At 43.4% G+C, this 20,677-nt stretch overlaps 2 protein-coding genes and 1 long non-coding RNA gene across 3 annotated transcripts; all 3 read left to right on the forward strand.

The window, feature by feature from the left end:
- Nucleotides 1-6,910: 6,910 nt before the first annotated feature.
- Nucleotides 6,911-8,062, forward strand: LOC4336585 (ethylene-responsive transcription factor ERF038). Its single transcript, XM_015780276.3, has one exon. It carries the CDS (start codon nucleotides 6,978-6,980, stop codon nucleotides 7,830-7,832), a length of 855 nt encoding a protein of 284 aa, XP_015635762.1. The 5' UTR covers nucleotides 6,911-6,977; the 3' UTR covers nucleotides 7,833-8,062.
- Nucleotides 8,063-12,854: 4,792 nt separating this feature from the next.
- On the forward strand, nucleotides 12,855-14,100 carry LOC107277304 (ethylene-responsive transcription factor ERF039). Its single transcript, XM_026025142.2, has one exon. It carries the CDS (start codon nucleotides 13,109-13,111, stop codon nucleotides 13,850-13,852), a length of 744 nt encoding a protein of 247 aa, XP_025880927.1. The 5' UTR covers nucleotides 12,855-13,108; the 3' UTR covers nucleotides 13,853-14,100.
- Nucleotides 14,101-18,791: 4,691 nt separating this feature from the next.
- LOC136355931 (uncharacterized) lies at nucleotides 18,792-20,277 on the forward strand. Its single transcript, XR_010740521.1, has 2 exons — nucleotides 18,792-19,209; nucleotides 19,813-20,277. It is a non-coding gene; the product is annotated as an uncharacterized lncRNA (long non-coding RNA).
- Nucleotides 20,278-20,677: the final 400 nt, after the last annotated feature.

The following is a 20,677-nucleotide window of genomic DNA, read 5'->3' on the forward strand; positions in this document are numbered from 1 at the left end:
TCGGCAACTGTGATCATTGTCTGCCAATGTAATAAGTAATGTGAATCATGCAAAGGGCCAGAAAAACATTGACGAAAATACTCCATTATCCTGAATCTTGAGGCCGTGTTTTGTTCTTCAAATTTTCTTTGATGGGGATCAAATGGCTGTTCATCTACCTTTATCCTTGGAAGCTCAGGCGGAAGCTCGTTTACTTATGTTTTCTCATATGAATCTCCTATCTCCCGCTATTGGGGATCCTATTTGCGTACCAACCCAAGACATGCTTATCGGACTTTATGTATTAACGATTGGAAACCGTCGAGGTATTTGTGCAAATAGATATAATAGTTGCGGAAACTATCCAAACCAAAAAGTAAATTACAATAATAATAATCCTAAGTATACGAAAGATAAAGAATCTCTTTTTTCTAGTTCCTATGATGCACTGGGAGCTTATAGACAGAAACAAATCTGTTTAGACAGTCCCTTGTGGCTCCGATGGAAACTAGATCAACGCGTCATTGGGTTAAGAACTTTTTCATCACATCAAGTCCTTGTTTGGATCCAAACTTTTTCTTCAAACTTCAACTTTTTCATCAGATCAAAACTTTCCTACACATAAACTTCCAACTTTTTCGTCACATCGTTCCAATTTCAACCAAACTTTCAATTTTGGTGTGAACTAAACACAGCCTGAATTAGAGCATTGTCTCAGGACATCACATAAGCTAGTATGTGAGATAAAAGAGAGAAGAAAAAGAGTAAAGTGCACGGGCGGTCCTTAAACTTGTAGGGGTGTGTCATCTAGGTCCTAAACTCTCAAAATACATATCCAAGTACAAGAACTTGTCATAGTGTGTCATTTAGGTCCCACATCGCCCCAGCCCCTATAGGATCCTACGTGGCACTAATGTGGCATGCCACACGGACAAGACGTGGCATCATTTTGACTAACAAATGAAACCCATTTATCTTTTTCTTCTTTTCTTATATTTTCCTCCTCCTCTTTTTGTTCTTTCTTCTCCTTTTTTTTTTCTTTTCCCGAGTAGAAGAAAGGAAAAAAAAAGAAGAATGAGAAGAAAACGAAGAAAAAAGAAGGGAAAAAGAAGAAAAGGGCATATCACGACCATATGGCATGCCAAATCAGCGCCATATAGGATTCTATAGGGGTTATGTCGATTTGGGACCTAAATGATACACTTTGACAAGTTTTGGGACCTAGATGTGCATTTTAAGAGTTTGGGGACCTATATGACATAACCTTACAAGTTTAAAGACTGCCTATGCACTTTACTCGAAGAAAAACATAGATGGAGTCATCCATGTGCAAGGGACCCCTCCACACAAACTCTAAAAAAGGAAAAAAAATAAAGAATGTATTGGACAAACAAATAAAATAAAAATATTAAGATTAGTGTGCTAGAGTTAGTGCAGTTGTGATGTATTATCCCCGGCTACTCCAAATTAGTGACGATAATTGTCTTTTCTTTAAACTTTCTCTTACTAGCTGAAATTCCAGCTGTGACCCACCTGTCTTAATTATCTTCTCCGTTACCAAGAGCAGAGGCTCTAGTAATTCACAATCCCTGCTCTTTGTGGTAGCTGCTAATGCTAACGCATCTTCCTGTCGCCGCCATTAGCCCCCTTTTTTTTCAGGTAGATATGCCTGAAACTGAAAATTCTCCAAGTTTCACAGCCAATCTGCCATAATTTCCGGCTCATGGTGGCGGCGCGGTTCAGGATTTAGCTCGCCATGGTCTGTGCCTGTGTGCCGAACTCTTTGATACGGATGGATTGTGTCCGGTTTTCGCCAAACCGTTGCGGCCAACTTGCTGTTGACCGCATCATATGAATACAAAGGAAAGCCGCCAAGTAAAAGCCGTAATCTGCCATTGCCCCGTACATGTACTACTACTTCCAAGTTCCACCGAGAGTTCAGGTGTCCAGTCCAACTTGAGTGTTTAGAGTTGAGGCTTCTACTAGACACATGGTAGCATGGATCACAATGTAAACACCATTCTTTGCGTGTGGACATGGTAACTTGGGGGCTTGCAGTTACTCATTGGTTCATTGCTTATTTCATTGATCAACGTAACTAGGAGTTGGCGATGGTACAATATAGTAAGCTGAGTGGTCAAGGTTGAAACGCCTCATCATTAATTGGTTATGTCAAACTACGCACACTGCATCATCACTGGTTAAATGCTTCATTGGTTATGACAAAATTACTGCTGGTTGTACGGCATTGACACCGCCCGGCGTCTTAAATTACGGTCGTTAACTACAGCCTGTTGCGTTGCACGCTCAGCTGGACATTGGAGATGATTAATATGCGGGGAGATATCATCGGGAGGAGTAGATTAGGACTCTGCAGGAGCATATCTATGCATGGCCGGTAGCATGCGGTTACTGTACTCATTGACGTGATGGAGAATTAACCAATACAGTAATTTTCCGTTAGGGCAGCTTGCCAGCTTGGTACTTAGCATTAATTACCTGCCGTTGGCATCTAGGGCAGCTCGTACCTGCTACTCTACACTGTAGCAGCACACTGCATATATCTGCAGTACTGCAAAAAAGAAAGAAAAAGTTCAGACTAAACGCTGCAATTGTTAAGCTTGCCTTAACGAGGAGCAATAACTCAAGCTCTTGGTACTACTACCATTCATCTGTTCTTGGGCTATCGCATTTAAGCTGTACTGTGTCTCGGCGCTAGGATAACCAATGCGAGTGTAGTTTCGTCGCCGTGCATTAAGAACTGGTACTACTAATACTACCCAAATCTTACAATGCTAAAGCACGTACGAATTGAAGACTGCGACTCTCTGCGAGGAGGACTCCTCCGGTCGCTGCTATACGGAAGAGGTTGGATACAACTTTGACGCTTGACGGTGAATTGTTACTTGCAAGCAGTAGCTAGCTAGGGGTGTACTGCTGCCTGTATATATAAGACGACGCTTGGAGAGAGTCGACCGTCTACTGGCCTTAGTGGGCAGCAGTATGCAACGTATATGTACGTGCACGTACACCGCCCGGGTTCGTCGTAGAGAGAGTATATATAAATGCGTTGGACAGGTAGACACGCTCTGTAACTTAGAAGTAATGCCCTTGGTGCCGGGACTTTTGTACCAGGGCTACCGTCTAGTACTACTAGGATGATCAATGGAGGTCTCGTTAGTTCACTGGCTAAGGTTAGCTCATAGTACAGGATTAGGGCCTGTTTGGTTTCTAGGGACTTACTTCAAGTCCCTGTCACATCGGATGTTTAGACACTAATTTAGAGTATTAAACATACACTAATTACAAAACCCATTCCATAACCTTGGACTAATTCGCGAGACGAATCTTTTGAGTCTAATTACGTCATGATTTTGACAATGTGATGCTACAGTAAACTTTTGATAATTATGGATTAATTAGGCTTAAAAAATTCGTCTCGCGGATTAGCTCTCATTTATAAAAATTAATTTTTTTACTAGTCTATGTTTAATACTCCAAATTAGCGTCCAAACATCCAATGTGACATGGGCTAAAAAGTTTTAGCCCCATCTAAACACCCCCTTAGTACTCGTGTACTGGGACTACTGGTAAGATGGGATCGCGTTTGGTGTCGAGGACGACGACGTGAGAGGTTTTGCGTGCCAAACCACCGCGATTTTGCTTGATGAGAGACTCGGTGGATTTTTCGGCGCGGGCGCCGCAGGCAGCGGTAGCTCAGATCACGTGGCTCCTCGCGCGGCTCGCGACCCGCGGGAACCGCGCGATCGTTTGTTTTTTCTTTCCTTTTCTTTTCTCTTCTGTCTTGTGCCCCCACAGGGTCAAAGGGTCAAATCTCGCATCTCCCGCGCGCGCGCGCGCGAGAGAGAGAGAGAGAGAACGTGTTGCACGATCGGCGAAGGGCGCGGCTGTGCTGTAGCTGTAGCTGTAGCTTGCCCGAAAGAGCAAGCCCTGCAGCAAGCATTTAATCGCGTCGCGTTAACCACACTACACGTCTCGGGGAGCTTAGTATTTCCGTGCCTTGATCCTCTGAATTACTACTAGTATTAATCAGCTGACAGCCAGGCCTTCTCCCTTAGTTTTACCTCTGCCTGTCTCGATCAGCTCCGGTGTACGTCCTGATCGAATCGTGATTGCGTTTTTACTGAGAGTAAAGTATACTCGTTTTCTGAAGCTTTCTGAACCCCATATTAATCGTGCTGTCGTTCGTGCGCACGAGCGAGTACAGAGGGGCATCATCGTGTTGGGTTACCTGGGTACTAGTACTTGGATGCCAGCACGTACGGCTAGATATGCGTGGAAGGAATATTAATCTGCTCCCTCTCCGGTGCCCAGGTTCTTCAATCCACTGATCCTCTCAGTTCACAACGGCATTCAATTCCCCTCCGTTCTACTCGGAAGACGGCCGGCCTCTAGCTAGCTAGTCCGTAAACTAATAAGTTTCTCATACTTCCTGGGGTATCTCTTGCGATCCGCACACTAGGGGTTCCACGGAGTTATTGACCCTTACAATCCAACTTTCTGGCTTGGAGCAGTACGTTGATAAATGACAAATCCTCGGAAGAGAGAAAGAGAGCGAGGCATGCAGACAACGGATCGCAATTCAATCCGGATGCTACGTGCAAGCATACGCGCCATGATCGACACGCTCCCCATCAATCACAGCTGAAATCTCGCGAGGGTGGTGTGCCACGGCCTAACATGCATCCCTTTCTTTCGGCCGACCGAGGAGAGTAGTAGCAAAAACTCACGGGGAAGTCAAGCGCAGAAACGGCAAAAAAGGAGGGGAAAAAAAAAGGAAAACTGATGAGAAAACGAAGCCAAAGTTTGGCTCTGGATCGAATCGGACCCGATCGAGACGACCAAACGTTCGTTGGGATTTGCTCGTGTCGAACTCCAGCGACACGACGCGCCATATCTTATCGTTGCGCCGAACCATTTTGTACCCAAGCAAACACCACTTGCTCTCCGCGGCTCCACCATTAGGCCTAAATAATGCTACTGAAGATCTTGTTAAGTAACCGGCTCTGAGATAGTTTATTTGGGATGAGTTAATCTATATGCCCTGTGCTACGTACAGATCGATTGACTTGCATCAAGTAGTAATAGTTAAAAGTGTTAAACGTGACCAGAATTAGCTAGAATTGCGATCAACGTGGTCAGTATGTACGGTCACTGTATATTTAGCTTTAAACTAGTTCGGCAGAGAAACGGGTTTTTTTTGGGGGACCAGGTCTAGAGTACTGTTAGTAGGTTGTAGTTATATATATACTCTGCTTAATCCCTTTTAAGTTTCAACGCTAAAAGTAAATGCCAAAGCCCAGAACCTTCTCAAGCAAATTAGTAGTTCAATATAGTACCAAAATCAAAATATTTGAGCCATCGGCGTCTTCGTTGATTGAAAAAAAAAAGGAAGAGTTCAAGACTTAAGCCTTAGCAAGAGCAAAACGTTTTTCGAAGACTGTTCCGTAGTCGTAACATAGTTCTCCTTTTACCTTGTTTAGTTAATTTTTTCCCCTGCTATAGTTAATGAAATTGGTACACCTTATATTGGTTCGTTAAAAAAAATCTGAATGTTTGATTTTGACTCATGTGATGAAACAGTAAAAGCAGTGAGAGTCGCTGTATTTGCTTTATCATAATATATTTTGTATTTTTTTTCTTGCATTCTAAACTTTTCTGAAATGTCCAGATTAAAAACAAACAAACTTTTGTTGCTTTAGTTTCAACTGCCTCATGCCGGCCGGTTGCTCAAGTGAATAAAATGTCAACTCTTCTATACAAATTTAAGAAAACTCATATATAATTGTAATATAATGATTATTCTCGTAACAAACCTTGACCATACATTATTTTTGAATCAAACTATGAGAGTCAAACTATCTTTGGTCAAAATTTGACTTATTGGGATGATATTTTTGTTGTTGTTTCAGGGATCGATTTCACTAGCTCCACCTGTTTAAAATGCAAAAGAACCCACCTCTTGAACAAATCTTAGTTTAGGTTTGGGGTTCCCTATGTTCTAAAGCTTTAGATCAGAAGAGGCAAAACAATTTTTTGACTTTTATCTAGTTAAATTTATGTCCTTTTGACTTTTTAGTTAAATTTTGATTGGGTTTGATTAAATTAATTTATAGAAAAATATAGTAGAATTTTCAACATAAAAGAAACATATTATCAAAATATATTCAATATTAGATTCAATGAGACTGATTCGGTGTTTTAGATATTGCTAAATTTTTCTCTAAACTTGTTTAAACTTAAAAAGTTTTGACTAGAAAAAAAATCCTAGCGACTTATAATATGAAACGGAGGAAATAGCATTTTAGGCCGTTTCGATTTGAAGAAAAAACATAGTAAGGAATTTATAGAATTTTATTCTAAAAAATGTTCTTCCTTAAATAGCCATTTGAAATAAAATATTGGATAATATTGAATCCTACAAATTCCTCATTCCGTGCATATTATATAAGAAATTTAACATGATATCCAATCTCATGAAAAGTTTTATTTGAGTCTTTATTTCTTCTTAAATTTCGGTATTTTCCCACCATCTAACTAAACAAACATGTTTTTTCTTAATGTTTTTCAATTATCTATTTTACACAAGTATTATTGTTAAAATCCTATATTTTTTTACGCTGAAATCATATATTCTTTATTATTATTTTTTTAATCCTATGTTTCCAAGAAGTGCTATACGTACAAATGGTTGGAAAATGATGGTTTTATCATCCGATGGTCCTGGTTTTTATCATCCAATGGTCCTGAGTTCTATAATGAAACTATGAAATTAATTAATCATCTACATTAATCAATGAAAAACCTTGCGTAGAAAGGGAAACAAAAGGCTTTTTAACATACCCTGCCCCACCTCAAGAAAGCAAGGCCGCGCGACTATTTATAGCCAGAGGCACTCACTCGCTCACTCGCCGCAGACCGCACTTCCATCGATCTCTCTCCTCGCCACGGGCCACGGCCTTCTCCTAACGGGAGCCATGGAAGCAGACGCGAGCCATACACCCACCACCTCCTCCTCCGTCTCCGTCTCCTTCTCCTCCTCGTCGCTGTCCACTTCCTCCTCCACCTCCTCCCTCGTCGACAATGGCGCGCAAGACCGGCCCAAGAGCTCCAAGCCCAAACACGCCGCCAAGAAGCGCAAGAGAGCGGCCGCGGAGGAACCTGCCAATGCCGCCCACGGCGCAGGGGAGGATACCAGCAGCTGCAGCACCGACGACAACGCGGCGGCGAGCGGCAAGGCGCAGGCGGGCGGCGGCGGCGGCGGCGTCGACAGCAGCAGCACCTGCACCGCCGCCTCGGCGCCGAGGAGCGGCTTCAAGCACCCGTCGTACCGCGGCGTGCGCCGCCGGAGCTGGGGGAAGTGGGTGTCGGAGATCCGGGAGCCCCGCAAGAAGTCGCGCATCTGGCTGGGTACCTTCCCCACCGCGGAGATGGCGGCGCGCGCCCACGACGTGGCCGCGCTCGCCATCAAGGGCCGGAACGCGCACCTCAACTTCCCGGACAGCGCCCACGAGCTGCCCCGCCCGGAGTCCACCTCCCCGGCAGACATCCAGGCCGCCGCCGCCAAGGCTGCCGCCGAGGTGCGGTGCGAGGAGGAGTCGTCGCCGTCGTCGTCGCCCACCGCCGAGCAACCCGAGGAGGAAGCCGCCTGCCCTGACACGGTGCACGCCGACGGCGGCCAGGACAATGCTCTCTTCGACCTACCCGACCTTCTTCTCGACCTACGGGACGGGCTCTGGTGGTCGCCGGTGTGGCCGGCGGCACTGGCGGCCGAGGAGTACGACGGCGGCGACGCCGTCGTGCTCAATGAGCCACTCTTGTGGGCCGAGTAGCCATTTTACCTTTCTGGGCTCATGAATAGGCTACAACGACAACTCTCAAGAAAGAAAGAAAAAAAAGGGAAAAATGTTATTACCGCTATATTTAGTAGTTACTGCTATTGACAAAGTTTAGTCTATGTTGTGCTTGATTAGGCCATGAAGCCTGTGTGCTTTGTGTACCAACAATCAAAAAGATCTCTCTACTAATAGAAGTTAATTAATTCGAAGCAGATTTTTTTTCAGCTGATTGAATTATTGATGTGCATAATTTATTTTTTTTTATGGACATGTGGGTGTGGTGGGCTGCTGGCCGGCCGTTTGGAGGTCGTTTTAATGGTGCGGTGAAACAGCGGACAATCAGCAAAAATCAGAATTGAGATGTATGTGTTGCCTGCTTGCCTCAATGATTTCACAATGAGTTTGGCAGTAAGTGCATGGATTCTTGTGTACATCACTCACCACCAGAGTGCGTTCTCACACAAATTCTCACCAGATTAGCCCTTGCTCATAACAAGTCCGGATCTTGCTGCTGCCACGTCATTATTACGTAATCCCTCCGTCCCAAAAAAAAAAAAAAGTCAAACCCTGAATTTTCGTATCCAACTTTGACTGTCCATTTTATATGAAATTTTTTTATAATTCATATTTTCATTGTTGTTAGATGATAAAATATAATTAATATTTTATGTGTGACTTGTCTTTTTAATTTTTTTTATAATTTTTTCAAATAAGACGGACGGTCAAACGTTAGACACGGAAACCAGGATTTGTCTTTTTTTTTTGACGGAGGGAGTACAGCTCCTTCGAACAAGTACCGGGAGTTAAATAATAAACTATAAAAATGCCAACTGTGCCTTCAAGCTCTTCTACTTCCAGCCTTTCTTTACTACACGTACTGTGCTGGTACTAGTGGTACTGAACTCAATATCTCAACAGTACTAGAAGAGTGAAAAGAAAAGGAGAGGAAGTAGCAAAGAAGGTTCCATACAGTGTGCACACAATGTTCACTTGTCTCTGTTGGTCCGTTTGAGTTCACTAATGAAAATTTAAATACAGATATACAAAATAAGAAAACTATTAACATATAATTAACTAAGTTTTATTTATTTTAAATTTAAGAAATAGATTTATATGATATTTCAAAGCAACTTCTACATAAGAAGTTTCCACACAAAATACGCCGTTTAGCAATTTAAAAATTAAGATAAAAAATCTATATCTTAATTAGAAAATAACAAGGGACTTGCCAATGTAAGTTATGAAAAATAAATAAAACCACAAGCCAATGACTAGAAGGTTAGGTACAGAGCACTCGCACGCCAGTTACCGGTTCCCACAAGAGTCCAAGTCCAACGCCAGTGGCGCAGCGAACCAGTTAACCTCTCCTGGCTCGCCATCTATACCTTTCCCTAATTAATCATCCAATTAGTCGCAAATTGAGGATCTTAGGTACTAGTACACGTTAGCTAGCTAGCCCAAGTGCGAGCTCGCGTCGAGCGCGGGACGAGCAGAGGCGACCGTGTCACATGCACAACACATGGCCAGAGGAGCAAATGCGTTTGCAAGCTGCAGCAGCAGCAGCAGCAAACGCGAGCGAGCTGTCGAATTAGCGACGCAGCGCTGATAATAATCAAAACCGGCTAAACCACACGCATGTACGGTTACATAATGCGTGAAATGATGCCTCTAGGAGAGGATCCTATGACAGAAAGGGGTCTTGTCGTCGTCGCCGCCGGCCCGACCGGAAGCGAGCCGTGCCGGCCGGGCCGGCCGGCGTGCCGATCGGAGAAGGGAACGTTACGGTATGTGAGGCTGTGGTGCCGCACGACTTCAGTCGTTCGCTTTTCTTATTTTAAGGGTGTAAGTGGCTAACCCGTGAACATATTCACAATGTACCTCTATTTGCTGCTGGTTGAGATTGCAGGCGGGCGCGGAGAGGGGAGCGGGCGATTCGCTGGGGATTTCGCAATTTTTTGCGGGGATTTGGACGTGCCAATGCGTGTGACAGTGTGAGCTAAGCAGCTAATCGGTTAGCAAGCACTCAACAGAATGTTGGTGCGACCAGCCGATCGATCGATCTGTTTAATGATTGATTTTATGACGCGTACGTGCCTTAATCAAGCATGCCCTTGATTGAGATTTGCTGAGTATATATATACCACTTTTCCGATAGATGTCACCTGATTTTGTCGTGGAAGTGCCAACGGAATCAGACACGATCGGGATGTCCTTGTGGTTGGGGGATACAGTGAAGTTAAACCCTGGAGGTTGGTTCGCAAGGACTATAGTTAAAAAATTTGTGGGCTTTTGTGTTTTAAGTGCCCACAAGGGTCATAAAAGACCATAAAAGAACTCTAAAATCAATTAGGACTTTACGGTAATATATATTCTACTATAATTATCATCAGTAAAAGTGATCTAAATTATTGATTTATGAGTTCCATTACTACTTAGAAATAACTATTCTACTAGTCTAGAGACCATCGAATAACACCTCAAAATCAATAGGGCACAATAGTACGATGAAATGGAGGTTTTGGTCAAGTTTAATTTTAACCAGTAGTTATAAGAGGCTGTGCAGAAATATCTGAAGCAAAACAGCTCACATTCATATGTATTTGTGAATGTTTAGTTATAGTATATAATCCTTGCATACAAATATATTGAAAAGATGGACAATATTTTCTTTTGGAATAAGAAAAGATGGGCAATATAACAATCGTTCTCTTTATCTGAAGAATTCATTCTGAATATTGTTGCCAGACAATAGTAGCAATCAATCGACTGTTGCTTTGAACACTTTAAAGAGAAAAGCTCTGGCTTTGAATTAGTAAAACTTAAAACAAAAGCTAGCCAGATCACACTTAAAAGAGAGATGTAATTGAACCGTATGTGAGGAGAACGATCGATTGAGACCACCATAATTGGTCAAAAGTCCTTTTCTATTAGAATCAAACACACAAAAAGTTTGTAGTTTGTAACTAATTATACAGTAGGGAATACGATTGACCAGCGTACGTACCGTTCTTCATGTGACAATAATGCCCTGCAGATCCCCATCAGCGTGTTAGTTTCACTGAAACTAACGCATGTGGTCTCAGCTAATTAATTATTCGCATTATTTCGTCTAACAATATGACGCTTCGATCAGTAGAAGTGTAGCTTTCGTGAACTGAGCACCATCTAGTATTATTTCTTCCAGCCGTCTACATAAGCATCATGCTGTTCTTTCAGGAAAAAGACCACTTATATGGAAGTTATGAAGCAAATGGACGTTTTAACCACTCTTTTATTTCGGCCGTGGAGCTCATGGACGTACTAACCACTCTTTACTTGGCTACATATGGGCACATCATACTCATTTGCTCTGGCACTTTGTGATACGTGTTCTAGAATTCCTTGATTTGTTATGTAATTTCTGTCATGTCTCCTATTGTCTCTGCATCCATGGCTACGTACGGCTAGTCGTCGTCATAGCTTAAGAAAAAAATGTTTGGGACAGGGCAGGAAGGTCAAGTCAGAACTGAAGCAAGGCCCGTATTTAGCTACGTATCGCCCTTGTTCACTAAAGTGTTTGATGATAGATATATGGAGTATAAGAAAAGGCTTTTACTCGTTTTTAGATGTATAAAAACATAGCGTGTTTTCGGTTTCAAATTGCCGTCCAAAGAAATGAATCGTCTTGAATGCACTTTCTCGTCTTATTTCGTTCTTTGTTCAACAGTCGTACTCGCGTTGTGCATTAGGTAACATCTAAACCGATCATCTGGGCTTTCGTGCAAAGTTGCCGTCTGTGGCATCTGCTTTTAATTGACCAAATTAACACGATGAATTCCTACTACGGTTGATGCTAGCTACTTATATTTAACTAAGATTCAGAGATTTGCTTTTTTTTTTGAACGAATAGAGATTTGCTTTGAACGTAAAGGTAAAGAGAGAGAAGAATTCTTCATATCATCAGGTTTCACTGAAGTCTGAAGATCCTCACGCTGTTTTCACTCATCATCTCTGTTTAGTTATCTGTTCTGCTTTGACCTTAATTTTTCTGTTTTCTCGAATTGATGCATGCCTTCTCAGCCAAAAAAAAAAAAGTTATCCTCAAGTCTATAAAATACTCTCATTCTGGTCCATTCCAGTAGTTACGAACCACTAGAAATTAAAGCACTCATTGCTTGTCACTATATTCTAGCATGGGGCCAAATGAAAGGTGAGCTCAAATAGCGAAGATTAGTTTTATCCCAGCTTTTTCTCCAGACGAATTTTGGTGTTTGGTCGCAACTTAGCAATCCTTAATAAAGTTTTAAGTGTGATCTTAGGAAACACCTGTATCCCCAATTCTCCAAAGCAACGCCACGAGTTCCTCCCCGTAGGTTTTTTTTATGTTCCCGCGCTGGAATCTCTGGTCGTATATATTTGATTATTCTGTCAGATAACATTATACACGGGGTCATCAATAGTTAAGTTGAAAATTATGGGGAAAGAAAGGGTACTATGGGCTGCATGGCTGCATTTTCTTCACAAAAATAATGGGTTATTGCCAGCTTTGCTTTGCATTATGTTCTTTAGTCTTCTCATCTTCTTATCCCAACAAACACTGCTTTTTCTGTCCCATCTGCTGGTTGACACCCTTTCCATTAGTTTCGCCCGTTTGCATTATTGATTTGTACTTAATTATTGAAACACAATATAAGCACGCAGATCCAAAGATTTGGATCTGTGAAATATAGACGATTCCCATATGTTTGCATTTTAATATTTTGCACGAGGCTAACACCTAAGTACGGAGTTGCCATGTGGCTTGGCATTTTCTGGCTACTTTAATCATTGCTCGATCGTCCAAAGAAACACATTTTGCACGAAGCCAATCGATGCGCCGAGCTCGGGAACAATGAATAATGAAATCTATAGTTTGTGCAGAACTTCAGTATATTGAGATCTTCAGATCAGAGAAGAAACGCGTCCTTAAGCTACATATCATGGCGTGATTTTACACCTTTTTTCTCTCTCTCCGTTTGCATGTCATTCACATTTCTTTGGGAGAAGAAAAGAAATAGTGCCACTTTAATTGTTGTGTCTTCCACACATTGACTTAGAGCCACAATATATATACATGGATGGTGCATCACATTGCCTTCATCTCCACAGACGACAGCTAGCTAGTCAGCCAACTTGTTGATCACTCCAACTTACAGTGACAAGTTGCAGCAAGAAACGCCAGTAGCTCGAGTGATCACTGATCACTAGCAAGCAATCTTGGTTTTCGTCGCGTGCTAGCTCGTCACACACGAATGGAGCAAGAGCAAGTGATGTCCCAGGAGAGCAATAGCTGCACCTGCAGCAGCAGCAGCAACGACGCGAGCTCGGCCGCCTGCAGCTCGCTCAACGCGTCGTCGCCGAGCTCCGTGGACTCCGGGAGCGCCGGCGGCGGCGGCGGCGGCAAGAAGCGGCCGCGCAGTGATCACCTGAAGCACCCGACATACCGCGGCGTGCGCATGCGGAGCTGGGGCAAGTGGGTGTCGGAGATCCGGGAGCCCCGGAAGAAGTCGCGCATCTGGCTCGGCACGTTCGACACCGCCGAGATGGCCGCGCGCGCGCACGACGTCGCGGCGCTCGCCATCAAGGGCCGCACCGTGCACCTCAACTTCCCGGACCTCGCGCACCTGCTCCCGCGCGCCGCCTCGGCCTCGCCCAAGGATGTCCAGGCCGCCGCCGCGCTCGCCGCGGCCACGGCTTCGCCCGCGCCCGCGCTCTCGCCCACGCCATGCCACGACGTCGACGCCGCTGCCGATGACGAGCCCGAGCCGGCGGAGCCTGAGCAGGCGACGGCGCCGGTTTGCATCGTTGAGAACGGGACACTGCAGCAGGACGGCGGCACTGGACTAGACTACACGTATTTCACCATGCCAGATGCTCTTCTAGAGTTCGGGTTCACGTTGCCGCCGCCGCCGCCGCCGTATTATTGCGGTTCGCCGTGGGATGACGATGCTGACGATTTCTTCTTTGGTGAGCCACTGGTGCTCTGGGAACACTGACCACAACGCCGGCACGGTGAATGCATGCATGCATGGACAATATTTCCATTTTTGTCAAAGCATGCACGGACTATGTTTATTTTAGATGCTTTCTGTCAATATCTAGGTCAACTTGAGAGTGTTACTGACCACTTGGCTTAGTCTCTTCCACTCCGATGAGGCGATGATAGCATCATTAGTTAAAGATTGGACCAATATGTTGATTTTTGTCACATGTCAATAAAATTCATATATATTGTTTTACTAAATATTATACTCCCTCCATCTACTTTTGATAGACATATTTTTGATAGGCATATTTCAATTCAACAACCTATCCTCTTAATTTATTTTTGATAGATATATTTCAATTCAACAACATATTCTCTTAATGACTTTCTCGGATTTAATGCATGACTCTCCATTCTTCCACACAAGATTGGCTACATGAGCATCGAGAAAATGTAAATATTAATGAATCGTTTGTTTACGAGGAATGACTAGTAGCATGTTTAAATGGATGATAAGTAGAATTAATTATCCTTGGTCTGTGTATCAAGATGAAATATGACTATCAAAAATAGATGGAGGGAATAATTGAGTTGGAATTGTCTATATATGCCCGGCCTTACATTTTCTCCACACAGCCTAATAGCCAATCAATTTTTGGCCCGGTAGCCGATGACCCAGTGTCTATCATATACTCCCTCAATCTACTTTTGATAGTCATATTTCTAAATCTAAAAAAAATTATTTTTGATAAGCATATTTCAATCCAACAACCTATCGTCTTAATGACTTTCTCGAATTTAATACGTGACTCTCCATTCTTCCACACAAGATTGGCTACATGGGCATCGAGAAATGTAAATATTAATGAATTGTTTGATTACGAGGAATGACTAGTAGCATGTTTAAACGGATGATAAGTAGAATTACCTATCCTTGGACTGTGTGCCAAGATGAAATATGACTATCAAAAGTAGATGAAGGGAGTATCATCTCTCTGGTTGATCCTCCTTTCTGTCAAAGTTCTTACTTCCAAACAAATTGGGGCTACATTTTCTTTTTAATTTCCATTTAAGAGTTTCAATCAATTACTACCCAACCCTAACCCACTTCATCAGCTAGCATCAGCCATCAATTATATCCACCATCTATGTGCATGTTTTGCAGGACTCCCTTGGGATGCCCTAATTAGCTAAAGATAAAGCTAAAATTTGAATTTTCAAGCTTAATTTTAATATTGACTTTAAAATATATTCAACATATATAGTTCTTTTTCAGTATTGGTTTTTAAATTACCAAAAACACGTATATAAAAAATTATCAATAAATTAATTTTTATTCCCTAATAAACCAAAACGGCTTATTCCGTATATGGCTAACTGATGGGACTCGCAACCTCCTGACCATCAGCAATTTATGGCTCCCTATTTTGAACGGTAAGATTCATCACCATTAATTGCCTTTCATCTCTTAAAAACTATTTGCCTCTTGGCCCCACTGGTCACCACATGCTCAACCCCATCCCCCACCCAAGGCCTACACTTAAACTCCAATAAGTCATGCAACTGCTAGAGTTCACCATATAGCTTCACACTCAAATATTGACATCCATAGTAAGGCATACTACTACATAAACGAATTTCTAATCTGGTCAAAATTGATTTTCGCAGGCGGATGGATGGCTCACCTGCACCTAGGTATCTGCGAAAATCACTATTTCTGTATGCGGGTACAGCAATTGCATGTGGAAATTGTGTTTTCGCATGCAGGTACTTAAGTCGCTTGAAGCTGCCCATGGATCCTCGCGAGTAGGGGCGGAGAGGCTGGCGGATTCGCCTGAGAGTGGGAACGGGCACTGGATCCACCCCTCCCGTCACCACCACCGACAGATCCTTGCACACCAAGGGGGTTGGGAGGTGGAGAGGAGGTGGGATCCGCGCGGGAGGTGGAAGGGTGCCTGATCCGCCTCTCACATCGCCGCAGCCGGTGGACCCGCGCATGTGGAGGGCGGAGTGATTAGGGGTAGAGAGGCTGGCGGATCCGCGTGAAAGGGGAAGTGAGCACAGGATCCACCCCTCCTGTCACCGCCATTGACGGATCCTTGTGCACTGGAGGGGCTGGGAGGTGGAGAGGTGGCGGGATCTGTGTAGAAGAGGGAAGGGTGCAAGATCCGCCCCTCACATCGCCTCGGCCAGTGGACCCGCACGCGTGGGGGGCGGAGAGGCAACGTGATCATCCATGCCAGAGGGAGAGGTGGCACCGGATCGGCTGGAGTCTGAGTTTGTCGATAACCTATGTCCTCCCGCTTGACCCTTTCCCAATCTCGCCTACGAGATACAAGCTCGTACCTCCAAGCTAGCCAGCCAGATCAACCTGGAGTTGCCGACAATCTTCACCTCCTGCTCCGCTCTTCCCTCCAATCTCGCACATTTGAGCTTGTTGGCGATGTCCACCTCATGCAAAGGTCCTTCCACAAGCTCACCGACTGAATCTGAGCACGTAGCACCCTTGCCGTCCAACGCCAAAACAGTGTTGCGGATGCGGGCAAACTAAGGAGAATGTAAAGGGTGATGGCATCCTAATGCAGGCGGACAAGAGCGGTGACAAGTTGTATGATGTGGTACTCTTGATAGGGGGTGCGCCGGGGAAGATTCGAAATACCCACCACATCCTTACTATCGAAAGATTGGATTTTGTTTGGTATCTCATAAACTGAAAATACCACCTCAAGGATGACATATTATCAAATGTTTTTTAATTATCTTATATTATTGAAGGTTTTGTTGTAACATATCATTTGGCCCCGTTTTGACAATGTGTTGTTTAATTTCATAAAACAACGTGCTATTCTTAATTAAGATAATTAATCAAGCCAGCTCGCTCTCCACAAACTAGCTTAGCTAGCGAGCCCCACACTGCCAGAACACTATACTCACAAGTTTGTTATTCCAATTTGGCTATGGACGTTACACGTCCCCAAAAATAAATAAATAAACGAAGCAATGGACACAATCATGCAACGCACAAGAAATATTCTAGAATTAACGAGCTAACTACCGTTCTGTCTCTTCTTGTCTTCAGCCGTTTTACCTTTAAAGTTTCTTCCTTGCCCAATGGCTCCTTTCCACATGTATGACCTTATATGAACCATCATGAGCAATCCCTACATCAATACGGAGTATTAGACCATTCCCAACCCAAAACACTATACATAATTTTCATAAACTCTACATCATCAAGAAATTAGTACTAGACACTACTCTTCCAATGCAAACACCACTATCCATACTTAAATTTAATGCTACTTATTTCACATGATGTCTTGGATATTGTGTAGAAACTATGTCTCATGCAAGACATGGTTTTCTTCTCTTTTCTCATTTATTCACTTGCCACATCATTTTTCATCCTAGATGGCAGCCTATTTAATGCTATGGACACCATCTTAGTTATTAGGTTGGGAATAGCCTTATACTACTAAGTTGTACCATCCCGGCCGGGAGATTGGTCATGACATACAAAGATCGGAGACGGTAAGGTGTAGTTAGTGGCTGAAAAGTTTTTAGTATGGTTGGTAACCCATATGCATGTGGATGCATGCAATAGTTAGCGCCCGCCTCATCACCTAATTAATTAAACTACAAAAATCTACACGCCGGCCGGCACACAAATTTCTCGCGATGAGGTTAGTTGAGTCGGGTCAATATTCCTGGTACCTATGGCCTTTCCATTGGTTTCTAGCGCGATTTCATTACGTCGATTAAAGAATCGGCATGTGAGTCTTAAAAAAGACATGTGCTTGGGAGGTTAATTAGCTTTAGGGACCAGAAGTGTGTTGGCGACAGTTTGGAGCATACGGGATCGTAGGACGACAGCATGCACAATCCAAGTTTTTCCATGAATTCACGCATATTATTATGAGTACATCAGTACATCGGTGTCGCTGTAGAGACTTAAGAGTTAATTGTTTACTGTTTAGGCGGCATCTAGAGTGCCGTTTTGTACTGGCTTGCGGGACGCCATGGAAATGGCACCTTCTGTGCTTTCATGCATGTGGGTATATTATTGGGTTAACATGCTTGATTTGATGCGCACATAAGTCGATTTGTTTGCCAATTATTGGGCTTCAACTTGACTGCGAGAATAAACAAACACATGCATGGGGTTAGTCTGATGTAAGTACGTTCTAATTGACGGTTTTTCATAATTCTTAATTTACTATTTCTGTGCGGCCAGGGGATTGGAGACGTGTGTAGACCAAATCGCCAGCATATTTTACACTCCTAAAAGTGCAACTGTGTGACAAGTTGGGGACCTGTAACCCTGTAGATAGTAGCTACTACCTTTGTCCCAAGATATAGAAAGTTTTAAGCTTGGACACGAGTATTAAAAAAATAGATAATATTAAATGGAAAAAATTTGTGATGGGTTGAGAAAGAGAAAGTTGGTGGAGAATTTGAATGGTGGAAGATTATAATTGGTTGAGAAGAGAATGTAGGTGAAAAAGTTGCTATATTCAGATAAATTTTGAATGCTAGAATTGTTATATTTTGGAACGGAGGGAGTAGGTACTCTCCATGTTGCTATAAGTGAATGGAATACAGGCCGAGTTTAGTTCCAAACTTTTTCTTCAAACTTTCAACTTTTCCATCACATTGTTTCAATTTCAACCAAACTTTTAATTTTAATGTGAACTAAACACACACACGTTTGTTACCCAAGGTAGATTCAGAGCAACGTCAAAAAGGGTAACCCAGCGAATAGCTTCGCTAGTTAATGATCCTTGTCGCCATACATTGTTTACTGTACTGAGTAAAGTCCGAATTAAATGAGTCTCCCCTAATTCATTCCTCATCTACCCTATAGTTCAACAAATACTTTCACTCATTCTTTCATTCGTCACTCAACGGTCCAGATTATCCCTAAGAGATTTGACGTCCAGAATAGCATCCGCCTTCCCTCACCCCTGCACCCCCGAAATCGTCGCACTTTCCTTCCGATCGCGAAATCCATCTCCTCCGCCAGTTCTCTCGCCCATCACGCCTATGCACGTCGCCGCCCCCGTCGTCTCCCGACGCTCGCGCCCCTACCCGCCGTCCAGACGGCATCGCCCACTCCGCCGTCGCGCGCCGCACACCGCACCCGCCCTCCCACCCCGCCAGTTGTCTCCTCTACTCGCCACTCCGCCGTTCATCGCCCTTCTCGCCGGTCTCCTCCGCACCGCCCCCGATCTCCACCAGGAACTCCGCGTCGCCGGTCTCCTTCGTGCCGCCCCCAATCTCCGGCTCGTCGACCGTCTCCGTGCAACCACCGATCTCTGCTTTCAGAACAGTGTCGCCCCATCCTCGATCTGATTCGCCGAAATTAAGGTACAGAAATCATCCTTCTCTCCTTTTTTTAATCCACAATCCAGTATTATATATATTTCCTCTCTCCCCATCAGTCGCCGCTGATTTGATCATACGGTTCTTAATATAATCCAGAATCAATCAAAAGAAAGAAAACCGAAAGCATCGTTTTGGTATCTAAAGAATTCATGTTTTTAGATAATGATAACTAAAGTATCCATGTCTATGAACAACGCATAACTGTCTGCACATGTCTAAACATCTCCAAAGAACAATATATAGTATCTGGTTATTTAAGATTTTACACATTTCAGAAATCAAACCTTAAAATTCGATTTTCACTGGCAGTGACAGAATATTTAAGATGATGCACCATCTATGTCAATTATCAGTATAGTAGAGATTCATTCCTTGATTAATGAAATCACCATCACCATGCATATGTTAGGACAATCCAACTGTTTCTGGATTCTTGACAGATTTGGTCAAGATGAACTTATGACTTCAGTAAGCTTTTGGCTAATTATGTACCAAGATGGTTCATTTTTAAGCAAAGTGCAATAAGCTTCATGAAACATTGCACCACCGTAATCTTCCTCCTGATTTTCTTATTTTGCTGTATAGGATTAGGGATTATTGATACAACATCCGGCAACCTCCACCTCGGGGGGCCACACCGGCGCCGCCAAAGCCCACCCTCGACATCTCCATGCCGCCACCGACAGTCGAGGACAACACCAGTGACACCACGCCGATCTCCTCCGTGGCCACTACCAACCGGCACTGCCACACGCACCGCCACCACCACATCGCTGCGGCATCTCCCAACCCTAACTGTCGCCGCTCCGTAGGTTGCCATGCATCTACCCATGTTCGTCTCATCTCCGCCGTCTGTCCCCGAAGTGTATGAAAGCATTGGTAAAAAGAAAAGAATATAAGATAAAATTTTACAATTTTAAAGCATGAATACAAATGGAAGGGTGATTTTTCTGAAGTTTGAATCCTTCTTACAACTGGAAGTGTAGGACTACTTAGGGAAAACATTTTTTTTCTCTATAAATGCGGTGCTGCTTCATTTACTTTGGTATTATCGGATGATTCATTTCAGGAGACTGCATAATGTTTGCATAACATTCATTATTCCAATGCAAAACAATTATGTTAATATTAAAACTCATGGTAGGTTTCTGGTCCAGGTTAGAATACCAATTTGCAAACCGGAAAAAAAACATGAACATGTTTATAAGCCATAGCCCTTATCCGTACATAGAAACTTTTCTTGAGATCTTCTGTGTCACATATTTCATTACATAAAAACAACAGAAGGTAACCTCCACCTCCAGTCTTTCAGTATTATTTTGCTCCATAGCGAATTAGCCATCTACTCATATTTGCCTTGTACTTATGGATAACCATGAGATGTTCAGGTGGATCAAACCAGAACCATGGTTTCAAGTTCAGTTTCTAAACACATCACCTCAAGTTCAGT

This window comes from Oryza sativa, chromosome 4 (assembly GCF_034140825.1).
Source record: "Oryza sativa Japonica Group chromosome 4, ASM3414082v1".
NCBI lineage: Eukaryota > Viridiplantae > Streptophyta > Magnoliopsida > Poales > Poaceae > Oryza > Oryza sativa.

What these genes read in the sequence shown, in the direction of transcription:
- LOC107277304 (XM_026025142.2), top strand. Translation starts at nt 13,109, where the DNA reads ATGGAGCAAGAGCAAGTGATGTCCCAGGAGAGCAATAGCTGCACCTGC.
- LOC4336585 (XM_015780276.3), top strand. Translation starts at nt 6,978, where the DNA reads ATGGAAGCAGACGCGAGCCATACACCCACCACCTCCTCCTCCGTCTCC.